Source organism: Triplophysa rosa, linkage group LG6 (assembly GCF_024868665.1).
Source record: "Triplophysa rosa linkage group LG6, Trosa_1v2, whole genome shotgun sequence".
NCBI lineage: Eukaryota > Metazoa > Chordata > Actinopteri > Cypriniformes > Nemacheilidae > Triplophysa > Triplophysa rosa.
In genome coordinates, this window is record NC_079895.1 from 6176062 (window position 1) to 6195904 (window position 19843).

Genomic DNA, 19843 nt, shown 5'->3' on the forward strand with positions numbered 1-19843 from the left:
CACCGTCAGCTGCTGTAAGAACTGGTCCGTTCTGTTCAGCTGCCAGCTGAGATCTGTAAGTCTATTCAATTACCCCAAACACCTTGGAGATCAATGGCTGTATTTATTCCTCACGGTGAGTTAAGCAATTCATCTTGTATTAGGAGTGACACGGTCTTCCAAGAAATCAACTCTGCTTTCATCTCCGTTCTCATGTCCCAGACGACGTATCGATTCCTGATAGGAAAACAGTGAGAGGGGAAAAGAGCAAGAGATAGCGAGCGAGCGTCAAAGAGATGGAAGGAAGAAAAAATTGAGACAGAGTTTTTGCTAGGCTGGGAAGTGACTTCTGTGCCAGAAAAAAGGCCCGGGGCGTAATTTCCAGTGGCTCTGGGCTAATTTGTGTAAGTGAGAAGACTGACCTCCTTGAAGATTAAACAATTAGCATGTCTTAAGCCCTCGGTGAACACACCCAGCATGGCCCAAGAGAAGATGACAAATTAGAGTCAACCTGAATGAACTCCTGGGATGTGTTCTGCACTTTTTCTGTCAGTCCTGGGTTGAGACAAGCTGAGCCCGTCACCCGAGGCCTTACACTTTTGAACGAAAGGCTTATTGAGACGTTTGTTGCAGAACATTGAGCCTGCAGAGGTCATAACTGGATTTTTATTCACAAAATGTATATAGCTTAACTGCATTAGCAGTTCCAAGGTCATGAGGGTAAGAGCAAGTGCCAAATGTACATACAAGTATAAAGGTCTTAAAGGTATAGTTCAGAAAAGATATCATCATTTATTCACCCTCATGAGATTCTGTGTATGAGTCTTTCTTCTGCGCAACACAAAAGAAGATATTTTGAGAAATGTCAAAATGGTTTTGTGTCCGTACAGTGGAAGTCAATGAGGTCCAGCGTTGTTTGGTTACCAACAGTCTTCAAAATATCTTCTTTTGTATTTTGCAGAAGAAAGAAATTCATACAGGTCTGAAAGTGAGTAAATGATAAAAGATTTTTCTTTTTTTGGGTGAACTGTCCCTTTAAAACAGTTGTGCTATCGCCGTTGGCTTGGAACGCTTTAATGACCTCTTGCTCCGTTCCATTGTGTTTAGCAGAATCCGCTTCATGCACCTCGTCGACTAGTTGTTCCGATTCACCCAAACACCACCAAAACAGACGCAAGGCATTAATAATTCAGGAATTCCCCTGGTGTGGCTTTTACTGATGTTACGGAGATGTAGTGGATCTGTTCAACCAGCATTATCATCACCCGCACAACTTGCTGCAATTCAATACCACGTCTGAGTGTGAAGGAGAGGCATTTGCCTGAGCGTGTTCGGCAGGGATGTTTTGTTTAGGCTGTAATAACATGTCTAATTAGCATTACTTCAATTCAACACGCACAAAGGCCGGTCTGTAATTGCTTTAACCTGCAGCTTCTTTGTGATGTTGCAGTAATGAACGTTTATATAACAACACATCCATACGGTTCTGTTGCTCTGTCTTTGTTTAAAGCGTGACAGTAATGCTGGAGTTTCTGCTGGGCCTGCAGAATGTACTGTCAAATGTTCTCCGTGTTCTTGTTCGTTTAGTAACAGTCAGAAGTTTAGGATCTTTGCCATTATGTTACAACAGAAGATTTGATAGAATTCACCTGTGTTTCTTTTAGGTGTCAACTTTGTCTTAGATGTTTCTCCTAAAATTGCATAGGTAGGAGGAATAGAGAAAGATGTTGAAATACCTTACGAGTATGGAGCTATAAAATGAATGTATATTGTTTCGCTAAGATAGTTGGTTTGGGATAAATGTGATGAGAAATATTTGTGTTTATATTGCTATCTTAAATATTACATTTGACAGCAGACTTGGCTCATTTTGACATCGTTGAGATCACTTTTCAAACTCTAGCAAAGACATTTTCTAACAGAATCGTTGCGAATCATTTGAAATGTAGAGACTCAAGCAAAGATTTCTCATTTCAAAGTGATGGCTCATCCAAAAATGAATGTCATCATTTATTCAACCTCATGAAATTTAAAACCTGCATGACTTTGTTTCTTCTGCAAAACACAAAAGAAGATATTTAGAAGAATGTTGGTAACCAAACAACATAGAAGCCCATTGACTTCCATTGTATGGACTCGAAAACACTGAACCATTTCTCAAAATATCATCTTTTTTGTTTACCGAGTAAAGAGTGACACACAGGTTCTGAATGCCATGACGAGTACGGTGAATAAACGATGACAGAATGTTTATTTTTGGGTGAACTATCCCTTTAATTTATTTAAAGTCCCCATAAACCAGAAGTTGCGATCGTTTTTACTTCTGTATTCTGACACACTTCCGAGCGAAAAGGAATTTCAAAGGAGAAAATGAGTGGGCGTGGCTTGCATTTTTCACTGCGAATTGATTGGATGTGTAAAAACAGCTGTTGCATTGATTTTGAAATGATAATGGAAGGAGACTGACAGTTGAAGGGGAGGAGTTAACGGATGCTCCGGATCAAGCCGTCTAATTTACGTCATTTGAGATGGATAGTCATTTCAGGGTGGAAGTGCATTTTCAGATTTTAACGGAAGATTATGAGGGTACATGAATTTTAAAAAGAAAGTGACCCACATTGATAAGCTATTTACTGTAAACGCTGCAATATGTCATGAAAAAATAAGAATTGTCATTTTTTATTTCACTGGGACTTTAAAGATTTATATGATTTTGAAGAGGTTTGTGATTTTTCTTTCTTTATATGGGTGGGTTACATAAATGGATAAAATGTCTGCACTGTGTCAACTGTATAAATGTAAATTTAGCAAAATATTGTGAAGTTGTGATGTTAACTTCAACAAAAAGCATGGATCCCTTGGTTATTTAGTTGCTGCTGTCTGAACAGCCAAAACGTTGAGCTTAAAGCCCAGAGCTGGCTGTGAATCTGTTCGGTGTGAATGTGCTCTTGTGTTGCCTGGGAATCTAAGGGAGCAATATTTTCCCTTGATAGCTTTAATAGCTCATCCTCTTGGCCATGCTCTTCATCAGACAGCCGACCCTTTCACATACTTAATATATTATATCACTAGTTGAATTTGTGCCCTCGTCTAATGTAAGGGAAGATTGCTGCCTCGGTTGAATTCTACTGCTGTTCGTGCCGTGATTGGATCGGCGAAGTGTTTGTATATCTTTTTAAATGTCAGACCCTGGCAATTTTCGTTCCTCTGCTCAGCATTAAAACGTATTATAATCGATTGGAGGCATAATGAGTGAGACAGTCTTCCACAAATGAAAAAGAACAAACAGCGCTCGGCTGGTATAACCGGGGCGTGTGAAGTCTTGTAGATGGGGTTATTTTCTTTGCTTGCAAGCAGTCGCCATCATTCCGTACGAGCGTCTCTGTATGTTCTTGATGGAAGAGGTCAGGATAGCAGTGCAGTCTCACTTTCATTTAGTCGTCCGTGTAACCCCACATACCCATCTGTTAAAATGCTTCTCACACGTACCACTCAGACTCCGATCTAAAATTGCCATTCAGGCAGAATGTGATGTCTTCTAGAATAAGACGTCCCTTTTCTGCCTTGATTTAGAGTTTTTTTTTTATTGTGGTCAGTGTTTTATGCTGCAGTCTTGTATTTTGTTCTACTGGCTCGATAAGTACAGCACATTATGTCATCTCCCTGAGCATCACACGAGCTCAACCCTAGTGATGGTTTTAGGAAAAGTTGTTTCAATGTGCCATGGTTACTGCTTTGCTAGATTCAGGTGGTTCTTTAAATATAATATTCTGTAGGTGTATATCGCTGTTTTTGCTCTACTGATGATGTCATACACACTTTCACGTTGAAGGGAGCAGATGCAGTGAGGGAGGTAGAGAAATGTTCTGTGGTCAGACCCCCGTTTTACAAACTGTAAGACAGATGAAGAGGGAAACGTGTAGAACAGCAGACCCTGTCATGAGTGGCCTGCGGTGATGGATCACAAAGATTAGTGTTGCCTCTCACAGCTCGCCCATCGCCGTGGCGACACAAGTGTGGGTAGCATGACGATCTGGGATATGCTGCATAAAAAGCTCTTCTACAGTGACCAGACTTTTTTATAAAATCCCATAGGATTTAAATTTTTCTATATTAGGTGATGTCTACTAAGGATAGCATCTCTATTATTTTTCACATGCTTTTTGAAAATCATCCAACACTGTGTATTAGAACAGTCGCGCATGTAGACCTCAAATAATGCTTTTAATCTTGCAGCTTGTTGAAGAATTATGTGTTTTTACTTTTAAGTCAGACTTGAGCTTTTGGACAACAATAAAATGGGTGAAACAGTCTTGGGCCAATTTTTTTCTTTTTTCTTCAGAGTATGTAAAACACTGCTTGTTATCTACAATCAGATTTTACGCTTTCATTTTTCGCATGAGCTGCATTTCGCAATCATTTAAAGGGTTCACCCAAAAATAAAAATTCTGTAATCATTTACTCACCCTTTTGTCACTTCAAACTTGTATGGCTTTCTTTCTTCCGCAGAACACAAAAGAAGATATTGTGAAAAAAAAATGTGTTAACTGGACCCCATTCACTTGCATTGGTTTTGTGTCCATACAATAAAAGTGAATGGGGTCCAGGGCTGTTCGGTGTCCAACTTTCTTCAAAATATCTTCTTTTGTGTTCTGTGGAAGAAAGAAAGTCATTAAGGTTTGAAATGACAAGAGGCTGAGTAAATGATGACAAAATTTCCATTTTGGGTGAACTATCACTTTAAGTTACAGAGTTGGTCAGAAAGCTCAAAAAAGCATCAACAGGCCATTCATACACTGCTTCTCCATATCAGTCCCACATAAACCCCTGCACACAAACCAGAGTCCTTCTCCTTCTCCCCCTCCCCGAGTTGAGAAAACGTTCTCTATTCTAAAATATTAGGCAGATAAATCCTTCCCTCCCTTTTAAATGACAGTAACAGAAAGTCGGAGGAGCCGGAGGCTCCGGCCACTGTAATTAATGAGTACTGTTCGTGTATAAGACGAAGATTCATTCCATGGGCCACATGAAGGAACAAGACGGCCTTCTGGATGAACGATACACTGCAGGATTTCGCTGTAATTGATGGTGGGGGGCGCTTCTGCCATAAATGTGCTGTAAAAACCATTAGGGAAGGTTTCAGTTACACCTGTCTGATGCCTCCACTGAATGTGTTGTGTGTAGAAACGGAGTTCCGCTAACTGTCAGCACATTTCTTTCACTCTCTAATTGCCAGTGACCTACTGCTCTGAAACTGAGAGAGTCACCATACAGCAGCAGATTAAATGCCTTCGGTTATGGCCTCTATGTGATAGGCCTGTGATAATAAATATCCCCGCTGTTAGCAGATGACATGGATTTATGGCTCGATCAACATCACCAGAAATAGAAATTCAGGGCTTGATGAGATGAGAGTACAGGCTTGTTCTTGGGTTAAACTGACGGGTATAGAATGGGGTAAAACGTGTGTGTGTGTGGGACTGCGTTGGTTTTTTCAGTCAGATTGGATTTTAGGCAAGTATTTCATTTTGTTAATCACATATTTTGGTGCAGGGGCGGACTGGCCATCTGGCGTACCGTGCGTTTTTCCGGTGGGCTGCTAACGTATGGGGCCGGAACGGACGCGTTGGCTGCTAACGTATGGGGCCGTAACGTACGTGTTTGCCGCTAACCTATGGGGCCGTAACGGACGCGTTGGCAGCTTAGACGGACGTATTATATACGCGAATGCACACAACGGGAATGCAAAAGACACGTATGCACGCAAATCCACCCCCACCTTACCCCTCACCACCCAACCAACCCCCCGTCGACAAAATCTGTGGAGGGCCTAAAAGTGCCAGGGCCGAGTTTTCTTCCCAGTCCAGCCCTGTTTTGGTGTATGTTTAACAAATATAACAACGCTATTCGTAATAGCACAAATGCATTAGGGCCACCATATTGTTAGCTTCTTTAAAGGCATAGGTCATCCAAAAATGAACATTCTTTCAACAATTGCTCATCCGCATGTCATTCCGACCCTGTATGACTTTCTTTGTTGTGCAGAACACAAAAGACGATGTTTTAAAGAACGTTGGTAACCAAACAACATGTGGACCCCATTGACTTCGATTGTAAGGACAAAACCACTGAGACCTTCCCAAAATATCTTCTCTTGAGTTCCACAGAAGAAAAAAGTCATTCAGGTTTTCAACGACAGGAGGGTGAATAAATGATGGCAGAATTTTTATTTTTGGTTGAGTTATCCCTTCAAGTTGAATGGGAGGTATCAATTGTAACTTGACTAAATATGGAAGGCCTAAACATAAGTGGACACAGAATTTCTAAGTTCCTAAATGTTTCTAACTGTCCACACCGAGACAGTATTGAAGGCAGCTGTCTGGCAGATGTCCTGCCGGTAGGTTAAAGGAGTGTGGCAGCTTTCCCTGCTGTGAAGCGTTTGCGGCCCCATGGAGAGAGTTTACGCTGCTAAACACATCATATCGGATAATCCCCCCATATCTCTCTCTCTCTCTCACTCACTCAGGAAACCTGTCACAGGTAACACGTTAAAAGGGGCTCAGAGAATGTCACGGCTCTGTTGCTCAGGCTGAGTTTGACGTACATGCACATGCGATGAGCGTCTAACAAAACCGTAACGTTTTGCAGATAAAATCAGGCAGCGAGCCGGCCCGCACAGTGTCTGCATCCACCCAGTTTTGCAGAAAGATTTCACTTGTCAAAATCTACATATTTTGTTCAATTTAATGCTTTCAGATGCCAATAACAGCTCCATCTATTTGTTTTAGTGCCCGGTTTACAAAACAAATGATGTAAATCAGGTGACGGTGTGAGTACGTGCACAAAATTAGAGCTGAATGCAATCGCGGCTTGGTTCTGAGTATTCCAAACACTGTATTTATATCTTTTTAAATAAAAACACTACATTTCATGCACATGAAAAAATGTATTTATTTAATAAAGGACCACTCAATGAGATCATCTGTAATAGATTCTTGTAAATGTAAATAACCTTTCGCCGTGTATCGTCTTAAAGAGAGGGATTTGGAAGCCACCTATTTAGCATGTGAGAGAAAGACTCAAAAACAAAACGATATGGTTAGCGTCCCCATTTTTCTAGTCTCGCTGCAAATCTGCCACAGCTCAGTAGAGATAAACCAGAGCTTATTCCCTTCCAATTCCTGTCAGGATAAGCTGAAGCATTTTTGAGTTGAAGTTTCTCTTCTGATTCGGTAAATTCTTCTCTTACAGCAATGAGACGGTGAGATTAAATAAATAAAGTGTGGAGCGTAGTCAGCGTGGCCCGTTCCAATGAGAACACTATGAATACCTTGTCTTCACCTTTTAAACCTAGAACGGACTGTTGTTTGATTGTGCTGTCCCGTGTCGGGACGTTCAGGAGGGTGGTGGTCAGGAAAATTTTGTCTGAGGCTATGTGTTTAGGTTTAGAGTGCTCAAATGAATACAAAAAGTCTCATTTTGAAGTACACTGTTTCTGTAACTGTTGCAATAAGTTGGTAAAACTAAACAGGTGAATTTGTGGAACCAGTATATTCATTTCAAAAGGTTTCACTGCATTTTATCTGATCCCTTTCTTGTATCCAATACAGTTTTCCTGATGATTTCATGAGACATTTACCTCATAAATTTTCTCTCCGGGTTCTTTCAAAAGCAATACACGGATTATTTATAGGTGCACAACCCTTGGTCGGACAAATTGGTAATGTCACCATGCCCTGACCTCACAGGTAAGTTTAAAGTCACAAAGGCACAAAGCTGCAGTGCTCAGTCAGCTGAGTCACTAAAGTGTTTATAATACCAATATCTGCCCGTCCCATATGGAGCAGGCGGACCCGTGCACTTGTGACCGAGAAGGTAGAGGACACAGTTACCGGACCGTAGCACTGTCACGCAGAGACGTAATCATGACTGTCATTATTACCGTTTAGTCCTTCACCAGATGCCCTCTTAACAGCCGTAGGATGCTGTCACCAGTCACACGGCCAAACTTGACTGTAGCGATACAGAACGTTTTCATTGGTCGTCTAGATCAAACCATCGCTATAGCCCTCAGGCGATCATCGTTCATTTACAATCGGCTCACATTTTCGAAACCGATGCATTGATGATGTTTACTTCAGAAAGTGACATTTGCAACTTGATTTAGCTCAATGAGTTGCTGGTTATTGGCATGACCTTTTCTGCCATTGCCGTGGGTCCAAGAAGCCTTGGAGAGTCCGATTTCCTCTCCCGCTTGTATCGATGTTCAATAAACACCTGCTTCATTGATGAAAGCATTTTTTTGCTTTACTTTTGAAATGAATATACCAATACGGGAATGCAAAACATGCATGCCTAAGTACGATGAGAGTATTTATAAATGAAGCTGAAACTGATGAGAATAGAGGTTGTGATGTGAAAATCAAGTGATGTAAAAGCGCATTTTTGTTACGTGTGACACTTTTGTTTTGTTTGTTGTCCCTTGTCAAATCAGAACAGTTTGCTGAAGGAAAATAGGCAGTGAGAATTTGATCTGTTCTGAATTTGTCATTTGAACATTCAAATGGTATTTTCCAGACTTGAAAACATAATTGAAATTTTGGTGGTTTTAGGTGTTTAGGGTTGACATTGCCCTTTGTCTTTTATTCTGTAAAACTACATTGAAAAATCCTCATCAAGAAGTCAAAACGAACTAGAAAAGTCATGGGAATTCATTGGTCAAAGGTGTTGGAACCCTATTAACTTTTCTTCTCTTCTTCCCATTAACTCTATTTTTCTTGTCTTCCTGTGTTTCAAGGAAATGGCTTTGCTGTTTAGATTCCCATCGGCTCACTTCATAGTCCTAAGGAATCTTTCACTGTCCCGGTGATAAGAAAATGCTTTATGTATTCCGCTCGTGTCGGATATATATACACACCTCTCGCTGACAAATGCAAGGCCGGCAGGAGTTAGAACTATGGGGGGATGATAAACAGTTTTGTTTGTGCATCTGTAAGTGAGTAAGGAAAGAGAGCATTTTATTTCTTTGATTAAAGGCGTTAGAAATGTGGTAGGTGCACTTCAGCATGCCATAGTAAAAAAAAAAACTTTATTCAAGTAATATTAGTTAAAACTACAGAATGTACAATGTTTCATTCTAGAGGAATGCATGTATATAGCATACAGCCAAGGAAAAAATGATTATAAATTATATACATTTTTATTTAATCAGCATTTCTAGATGTTCTGTGGCAATTCCAGTTCAGTGTCTGTTGAATTTCAACAAAATCAAACCTCAGGAGTGAAATCCAACAGCAATGTGAAAGACTGACAGCTGAATATGTTTTCCTAAATATGTACAAATATTACTGTTTTGCTTAAAAGTGAATATGAACTTGTTTTCTTTGCAGTATTTGAGTTCTGAAATAACACAGAGCATCTTTTCTGTTATATCGACCTTCTGTTTCTCCGGTTTTCATTTTCTGCAAATAAATAAAAATAGAAATCTTTTTATTTTAAATGAGGGAGAAATATTGTTAGTAGTTCACAGAATGACACAAAAACGATCATTTTACCTAAACACATACCTATAAATAGTAAATTCATAAAAACTAAAGATCATTTTAAAATGGTCTCTTAAATTTGTCCGTGGCTGTATATAGAAACTTTTTAGCCAAATCCAGTTCATTGGAAATGAAAATATATTTGTATTTCCTTTTAAGTTCCTTTTTTGTTGCCAAGTTATGAAGCAAAATCACATATGCAAACTCATTTTGCAGTGTCTATTCCATAGTTCAAGTTATGTGACCAAAATCTTTGAAGATGGCAGATGAAGTGAGAAAAGTGTGAATTATTTCAATATTTTTTCAGTACCAGACACATTGATCAAAAACAATTCAGTCTAATTAAAAATTGATTCTTTTTCCCAATAGTTGTGTGTGCTGTGCATTTTTAGGGTTATTAGAGTATTGTAGAGTAAATGTAGCACTTCATAGCAGTTGACCAGATTTCATAACAGGTTACATGATATTTACATTTAGTCATTTAGCAGACGCTTTTATCCAAAGCGACTTACAGAGAGTTCAGGGAGCAATAAGCGATGTCATACAGGAGCAATAATACAATAGGTGCTAATACAAAGTTACTAGTTTCAACAAAAGCTAGACCACTACCTGTTGAGAGAAAGAGAGAGGGATTTTTTTTTTTTCATTTGTCTGTCAAGTATTCACAGAAGAGATGGGTTTTAAGTAGTTTTTTGAATGTTGTGAGAGACGTGGTTGACCGGACCGAGTTAGGAAGAATGTTCCACCAGGAAGGAGTTGTGAAGGAGAATGAGCGGGAAAGCGATTTACTGCCCTTATGAGAAGGCAATACAAGACGCCGCTCGTTTGCTGAACGCAGGGTTCTTGATGGGGTGTAGAAGGGTGTGAAAGTATGCCGGTGCAGATCCAGTGATAGTCCTGTAGGCAGTGGCACCCCCAAGGGGGACCAGGGCGGTCCCCCCAAAAAGTCACCCCCCATTGGCCCCCCAACCAGAATGAGATTTTTTTAATATATATATATATTTTATATTAGAATAATAGTATTAATATTTATTAATTAAAATGTACATTATCGAAGCACTATGTAAAAAAAAAAAACTTGTATAATGTGTTATGTAGAATACGATCTCAATCCCTCCTCTCTCGTTTAACCTGCGAAACCGCGACTAATATGAGCACGGCAGCCACAGTACCACGCACGTGACGTCATGTTTGCTCCTGTTCAGTCAGCACGCATGAAAGGGGTAGAGGGTTGGAGACGAAACTCCCAAACTAGTAAGTAAAACGTGGTTTATTGTATGATAAAACGTATTGTATCAAACTCTAATACGGGTTGACTAACTGAGATTAAGCTAGTCGCTAAGGCATTGGATTTGAATTTTTCTGCTGCTCATACTTGCATTTTGATCGATCACTATACATGTTTGATTAATACATTACTCCATCAGCTGATATTGTTGGATTTGCAGTTTTTGGCATCTATTACTATCATATTTTTTATTGTCAAATATATGTAGAACAGTTAGCGAATTAGCATGTATCGATCAAACACTGAAAATATTAGTAAATTAAATTAGAAATTAAATCGTAAGACTAGTAATAACTTTACATGATCCCAGTAGTATTAATGGCAATGCCAAAACTCTTAACCATTAGATTCAGGCATAATACATTTTTTTAAATGTGCCACCCTAAGATTTGTACTGGCCCCTTTGTGCCACCCCATAAAAAATATCCTGGGGGCGCCACTGCCTGTAGGCAAGCATTAGTGACTTGAATCTGATACGGGCTTCAACCGGTAGCCAGTGGAGAGAGATGAAAAGGGGTTTCCTTTTGGGCTGTTGGAAGACGAGGAGTGCTGCTGCGTTCTGAACCAGCTGGAGTGGTTTGATAGCCTTTGCAGGAAGACCAGCAAGGAGAGCATTGCAGTAGTCCAACCTTGAGATTACCAGGCCTGGACAAGGAGTTGTGCCGCATTCCCTATTTAGCCTATATATTATATAAAAGGTATAAAATATAAAATATTTTATATAAAATGATTGTGTGTAGACCGTAGAGAGAAACAGAGCATCCCTTTTCCTCTTTCTGAGGATCAGCATAGCTATACATGGATCTAAAAACAAAGAAGTTGTTATAGATAGTTTGCTCACCATTGTTAAATTCAACCTAAACTTCTGTTCCACAAAAGAAAGTAAGTCATACAACACATGAGGGTGAGTAAATGATGACTGAATTTATTGTTAACTGTTATTTGAAACCAAAGCTTGTGGTAAAATCGGATTTTATGGCTGTACTCCAGACAGCGTGTGAAGAGAGTAGCCTGGAGTACATTTTATCTGGCTCACGCTTCTGATGTCAGTGGGCTTTTTAACTGTCAGAAACCGGTGTAGGAACCTCCCCTCTAACAAGATTATATTCCACAATTCACCTATAATTTCACAACAGTGCCCTCGAGGGTGCAATAATGCTTTATTACGACTAAGCTTCCTTCACAATCCCTCCCTCGCTCTAATACATGTTAACGGTTATTGAAAACATCCAGCTCCGAACACCTGACCTGAGCATGTTTCAATTTCTCTCTATAAAACTGTGTATGTTTTTTTAATAGGACAATATGTTTTTTCTACCGCTTTGTAAGGGATAATGTACAGGCAGCCGATTGTTATCGCAGAAATAAGCCCGACAGTGTGATCAGATCTTGGATCACACTAAAGGGGGTTATTTCGCGATAACTGCCGGCTGCTTGTACATTATCCCGCTTATTACATGGCTACTTGGCACATGGGAAAAAACTGGACATGAAATGTGAATTTAAAATATTTTATTAGCTTGTTTCTACGGATTGCAGACCATCCGTGAGGAAAAGCCGTTTACTTTCGGTTTTAAGGTAAGAAACAACGTTCAAATGTCACGAACAGGCAATTTGGTATAATCATTTGTAAATATAATGTCATATATGTTATTAAAAGACATATGTATATATAATTTGTCAAAAAAACCTATCAAAATGATTTGCTGCATCCGGGTTACCGTGTGTTGTTAGTTTTGAGAGGCTGTTATCTGGGAATAACGAATCTGCAAATGTCGCGACTGGCCAATCAAAATCAAGCATTCCAACGAGCCGTGTAATAAAAAAGGGATAGTTCACCCAAAAATAAAACGTCTGTCATCATTTTTTCACCCTCATGTCGTTCAAAACCTGTATATGACTTTTATCTGTGGAACACCAAAGAAGATATTTTGAGAAATGTCTCAGTGGTTTCGTCTCCATATAGTGAACGTTTTATGAGGTCGATGTTCTTCAAGACCAACGTTCTTCAAATTGTTTTCTCTTGTGTTCTGCACAACAAAGAAAGTCATACAGGTTTGGAATGACATGACAGCTGGACTATCCCTTTAATTGCTTATTGTGAAGAGTCAGGTTTCATTTTTTGTCTTAATATCTCAATTAACCCAAAATTGAAAAAAACTGATTTCTTAAAGGTGCACTCTGTTTTTACTCATTTAAGAGTTATGAATGTAATCCAATGAAAGGATCATAGAGAGGTGAAATGTATGAAGACTAATATCTAAATCCTAAAGGTAAATGTGTCTGCATTGCCAGTTTTGGGTGGATGGGTCGGGTGAGGATGTGCTTGAGATGTTGTGACAGTGGTTCAGCGAGGCGTGAGAAGGTGGGTACACTCTTGGCTCACAGGCGATGCCATCTGATGCAACAGATGGCAGATGTCTTTGATTGGTTCTAGGTGTTTGATGAGCAGAAATGGTTCTGTTTAATTGCTTGTCAAGTTGTCCGTCTGGGCTGTAGCCCCCTTGTCTGTCTTAGAGGCTTCTGGGGCTTCAGGCCTGATTGAACTGCGTTGCTGGATAGATTGAAGAATCATCCGATCGGATATACAGTTCGTGCATCTGTTGTTTATACCATCAGAATGTAATTTCTCTCTTTCTTCCTCTCTCTGCAGTATGCACCGGCACAGAGAATAAACTGAGCACTCTGTCAGACTTGGATCAGCAGTATCGGACCCTTCGCAAATATTACGAGAACTGCGAGGTGGTGATGGGCAACCTGGAGATCACCAGTATCGATCGCAGTCGTGACCTGTCGTTCCTCAGGGTAAGCGGAAGATTTTCTTTGCCATTTATTATTTTCTGTAGTATACTGAAGGCTGGTTTTTAAGCTGTAGTTTACAAAAGTACTTTCACAGCTGTTTGTCAGTATAAGTACTGTTTTTGTAGTCATTAAATATGGTTTAATCCATTTTACAATGCATTCACACTACAGAGTTTAGATTCAGTTTGAGACCAGAATTCACTTTTGGTGAACTGGACCATAAGATGCCATCGGGCATGGTGTGCAGTATGAAAGCAATATGATCCAAAAGCGAATTTAAAAGATAAAGAAAAACCACACTACATCTGAGAAGATAAATGGAGCTGGGATAGGAAACAGTGTCTGACCTCACTGCTCGACTCCCTTCATCACAATAGCCCCGTCCTCGACAGTGTGCCCAGTGACATGATGAGGATAATAGGTGGTCAAAGAAAGGTCAGGGATCTTTTCTTGTGGAACAGCACAGGTGAACATATTGTGTGTCTGATCCTTCTCAACACATCGCCGGCTAGCTGCTCTTCGCTCATCCCTTGCCTAACCCGTTGCAATTGATTTGATTTGAGTGGAAATGTAGAAGAGCCCACAGGCTATGATTTTAGGTGAGATGCATACAGCCCTCAGTGGGCTGCTTGTGACTGTGGGCTAGCAGCTATCACTTGTCTTCATTGAACTGTTTCTGTTCATTGAATTGCACAGGAAGATTTTATTGAGCAAAGCTTGCTTTTTCAAAGCACTGGAAACTTTAAGGTAATCTCAGTCTTATGTCTTTCTTATATTTTCCATTTTGTCGATGTACAAGACAAAAGTACAGTATAGGCTTAAGGTTTCATCTGATTATTTCGCTGAATGGGATTAGGTCAACAATAGTTTGCTCAAAAGTCAAAATGTGGTCATATTCGTATAAATTATATTCTCACCCTCATGCAATTCTTATTTCTGTGTAGCACAAATTATAATATTCTGAGAAATGTATTTGTGGTTTTGGTGTCTATACAATGCAGGTCAATAGGGGTCAATGTTGTTTGGTTACCAACGTTCTTCAAAATATCTTCTTTTGTGTTCTGCAGAAGAAAGAAACTCATACAGGTTTGGAATGACGCGTGGATAGGTAAATGATGAAAGAATGTTCATTTGTGGCTAAACTGACAAATGTTGAATGAGGCCAAATGAGTTTTCTATTGGCCCGCCTCATCACAAGTCTTAAGGAAGATTTTCTAGTTGTCCGACCCTTCCAGAGACGACCCCACAGGTTGATAAAATTCTGCTTGGGGTTTCTGCATCGATAATTGGATTTTGGATACGCCGTAACCCGTGACAGTCTTATCATATCAAGAAACGCACAACGCCTTCCCTGCAGGTCAGGAGAACTCCAAGCAACCATTGGCTTCCCGCAGAGGTAATTGGCCAATACGATTGCCTGTATCAAAGTAACGGTGCAGATAAACCGAGTCATATTACTGCTCGGCCTCAACAGGATGATGGTTAGGGGGAAGAACACACTCTGTGCCGAGACATCAATCTAAAGACAATTCTAGCGCATGTTTATTTCTTCACACCATAGGGGATCGTAGACGTAAAGCAAAATATTGCTTGAGGGGAGATGCTTTAAGGTTTCGAAAATGACTGCCATCTTTGTGGGCCATCAAGGTCTTTTTGTGTCTAGGGGCACCCGGTTGCACAGGTTAATTGAAGATGTTAATTGAGAACAACAGCAGAGGGGAAGGGGGCGGAGCCAAGCGTGTATTTTCGGTATTATTTTAAAACATTAATAACACGTTCCCCCAGGGTCGGCACGTCAGCAGGGAAAAACTTCACCTTGAAGAGATGAGAAGAAGGAGAGGAGAAATCTTTTCAGCGCTTGACTTGCCGTCTTTTGGGTGATTGAAACTGATGCTTTCTTTTTAAAGATAGCCAGAGATTGATGGCTGCTTCCAAAACAGCCAGAATAGCTTTAGTGGTAAACAGAGTTCATCTTCCCATGCCTTCAGGGCTGATGAATAAAACCTCCATGTGATAAATGACTGTAATTCCGCCCTTATACAATTTACACGTTTCTCCCACGAAGCAAAGGTGAAAAGGCATCCCAGAGATTTCTTTACTACGTTGTCCAGTCCGTGTGAGAAACGGTGGTACGGTGGGAGGTGACGCCCTCTTACAATAATCTGCAGTCTTTGATTGGGCCAGCTTTTAGCCTTCCATCCTCATAAAATGCATTATATGCTTAGTTCAGGATTTAATGAGCCGATATAGAGTTAATAACCGGTTATCATTTCCAAGAAGAAAGCGTAAATATTTCCACAAGGCAGCATGTCGTTAAGCTGAAGATTAGATACTGCCGAGTGCTTAGAGTCTGAGGTCTGATTGGAAATATGACCAGATACGGTGTTGCCATGGAGCCCACGCTTGATTGGGACCAAACCCGTTCTTTCTCTTTTTAATACCACACTGTCTCGTTCTCATTGATGGTCTTTCTTTCTTTTTCCCTCATATTGCCCTGTTTAGTCAGTTAGTTTTGGTCTTCCAAACCGAGACAACGTTCCTGAAATAATATTTGGATGTTGATCTTGCATCACAGCACTGCTGTATCTTTGCTAAAGTGACACCAACCTTCAGATGACAGATTATATAATTTGTTATTAAAAATGGTGGACATCTTTGCATATTTACTTGTAAATAAACAAAAATTAATTTGATACTAAATTTTCACATTTAACTTCCACTTAGGTGATCTATACCAGTGGTTCTCAATAGGGGGGCCGTGGCCCATAAAGGGGCCCCAGTTGACTTCCAAGGGGGGGCCTCAGGATGACTAATAGTTTAAAATTAGGCACAATGAATATTGAAATTCACTTTAAAACAAGTAAAAACCAAGATATTTCTTATTTTTATATTGAATAAACACTTTTTTGTTCATATAAAGCTCTTAAATATTTTATTGGGTAGAAATAAGGGAGACCTTTGAATATTGTTGAATACAGTGGGGGGCCTTGGAGTCAAAAAGGTTGAGAACCCCTGATCTATACAGTATCAATGGAAGTTGTGGAACATACCAACGTTTAAAAGTGTGTACTTGTTTATTCTACACTACGCTAAGTTATAAGTTCTGCACTAGAGTTTGTACGTGCACATCTGAGTTTTGATGGGCCAAAGGTGGTAGCTATCAGAAACATTCCTCTCCACTTTATATAAAAATAGTCTGTTTTCTGACTCTCCTTATTGATTTAAATAAGACTTACCTTGGAACAGACAACAGTTTAGGATCGCTTTCCTGGCAAGTATTGTTCAAGCAGCCGTTGCTGTGTGGGAAGCGAATATTTGATTCTGTGTTTAACCTTGAAAATATGAATTTTTATGAATATGAGCTGCAATTTACCTTCATAAACTTTAAGAGAATAGTATTTGAAAAGAAATAAATCATTGTTGTGTAAAGTGTGTGCGTGTAGCAGGTCCAAATCCTGGTGAATCGTATAGGCTGCTTATTTCTAATGTAGTATTCTTACTGCGTCGACGTGCGTGGAATGCGTCGACGCGTCATATTATTTACGTTTATCTGCTGTAATAGTTTCTGTTCCAGGGCATATGTAAGTTAATCAGCAGAACAAGAGAAAGTATAATACACCCGACAAACAGCGATCGAGAGCCTCGGACGGAGGAATTCCCCCTAACGTTACCCCGGAATGGGATCGTCACAGCATGGACACACAATCACAAACGCTTTTTTTACTTTTAAAATTAAAACTACTTCATTAAAAGAAGATAGTGATTGTAATGTAAAAACGGATTAAAATGTTAAAACAATAATATTTATTTATAAGATGTAGTGGAGTAAAAAGTATGATTTGCTTTATAATGTAAGAAAATACTAGAACTTATTGTTTATTTGCAAAGTTTGCCAAAGGATTAATAAAGTAATCCAAAAAATCTTTATTAGATTAATAAAAAACAATAATCATTAGATTAGTCGACTAATCTGAAAAAAATCGTTAGATTAGTCGACAAGTAAAATAATCGTTAGTTGCAGCCCTACTGATTTGCACACTCTACTTACTCTATAATGTATTTGAATACCGCCTATGTAGACAGCATGTATAGATAAGTTGTAGGGCTGTTGTAGTGGCATTTGTGTCTATCATCACCCTATATGTAACCTAGCAGATAACAGAGAGACAAATAAAAGTTAATAAGCGTGGTGAGGACTAGACTCACAGGTCTGTTACAAGTGACAGCACTCAGCTTTCACACAGAGAACAATTGTAGGGTGCGGGAAGGTTCTTACCGTACCTTTAAGCAGTCTATTAACCTTCTGCATGAGGCCTTCAAGGTGTTTACGCCCATGATGACTCCTGGCACTTTTCACGAACATGGTGCTTTACACTTTGATGTCCCATTTTGTTGTTCAAGCTGGCACAAATCTCATGTTAGTTTGTTTTATGAACTGTTAGACATACAGCCACGAAACAAATTAAAGTGACAGTTCACCCAAAAATCACTCTTGTCATTTCAAACCTGTATGACTTTCTGTATGAAGAGAAGATATTGTGAAAAATGTTGTTGACTGAACAGCGATGGCAGCCATTCACTTGCATTGGTTTTGTGTCCATACAATAGAAGTCAATGGGTGCCACCGCTGTTCGGTTATCAACATTCTTCAAAATATCTGCGGAAGAAAGTCATACATGTTCGAAAGGATGACAGAATTTTCATTTTTGGGTGAACGATCCCTTTAAGAGACCATTCCAAATTGTCGTTTTATCAGCATTTCTGGATGTTTTGTGGCAGTCCATTGTTTTAAACACTTGAAATGACCTAGAATAGAAATTCAGCATCATCCGTTTCCTGCTCATAGAAGGTGCCATCTCACAAACCTAGAAGCACATTCACAGAAATTCGTATTCATTGGGCCACCAATGTGCCTTTTGGTCATTCTGTAATAAATCTGTTTTAAGAAGGTCCCTGTAATGGCAGCGTTTTTCCAGGGCTGATCGCTTCACGCGTGCCGCGTTACATCAGCTGTGATCTGAGAGACGCTTCGCAGCGGCCTTCAATATTAATGAAGACTGATGAACTGTTTGGGAGTCCATGTCTGTCAGCGCTGCCTGGATGGGAGTGACATTCACAATTAGCAAACTCTCAAGTTCATTTCCATCACTTTAATATGACACAAAGACGGGCCTAAAAGGGGAGGAGAGAAAAAAAACTTGTGGGTGATGGAGAATTTCATGCACTTGTGTGTGAATTGTGGGTTTCTTTCTTTTGAGTGACAGATTTGTCTTAGAGTTGCAGGCAATGAACTATTTGGATTTTCTTGGATTTCTGCATAAACTGTTTATAAAATTTGATGTGATCTTCACAACAATAGACAAACACTTAAACACCACCAAACAATTACCCACACAGCATGGTAAATGTTTACACGGTGTCCTCCGTTAAGACATAAAAATGCATCAGTGTTTGTTTTTTGTTCAAGCTGTTAATGTTGTGGCTTAGTTTCAGATTATAAAACTGCTTTATGCAAAAATCAAGATACCAAACAGTAAATCCAAGTATATTTTGTTCCTGCACCTGTATAAAGTAGAGTTGTTTTACCTCATGTTTATGCACACAGGTTAATGTAGTCTTAGAGAAAAGACAAACACTCCCACACAAGTGGGAAAAAGGAGAAACGAGAGACATCATTCTCGGCTAGTGGACCGTTCGAGCATCTCCTCACTTCTCCTGCCTGCGGCGAATGTCAGCACAGGTTCATATTCACACGTGGCAGTGTTGCCGTCAGGGATGTCTCACTCCTCGTGATGACGAGTGTCATCCAGCTCTGTCAGAGAGACAGAACCTCGGGAGACGAAGAGTTTTTGAACTTGAAGAGATGTGGTGAGACACAGGGAAGGGTAACAATGCAAGCAACCTAAGCGCTGCATTTTAGTATTTTGTTTTCTATAGAGGTTGTTTGGATGTGTGCGGGTGGATCTGTAACTGTTCGTCAGCAGTTTAGAGCTGTTTTGTGGATGACTGCCAGTTATATTTTCTTGTGTCAGCCAAGAGCCGAGCGTGTACAAAGAATCTATACTTTTCCTTTTTGCAGTAAAAAAAAAAGAGGTAACATTTGTGCAGTTTGAAAGTGCTAAAAAAGAGTGAAAAACCTGTCCATTTAATCTTAGCTGTAGTTCATGCATTCGTGCAGTAGGGGGCGATGTGCTTGACCTCAGGGGCAGGAATCCGCTGCTAAAACGTTGCA

General features: G+C 39.8%; 1 protein-coding gene across 5 annotated transcripts in view; it reads left to right on the top strand.

Annotated features, from left to right (window-relative positions):
• The window catches only part of LOC130555312 (receptor tyrosine-protein kinase erbB-4-like), a 261288-nt gene that overhangs the window by 111095 nt on the left and 130350 nt on the right, over positions 1 to 19843 (top strand). For all 5 annotated transcript variants that reach the window (XM_057335417.1, XM_057335419.1, XM_057335418.1 and 2 more), the window contains exon 2: positions 13463 to 13614. In XM_057335417.1, coding sequence (XP_057191400.1) covers positions 13463 to 13614 — 152 coding nt within the window. The remainder of the gene's footprint in view (positions 1 to 13462; positions 13615 to 19843) is intronic.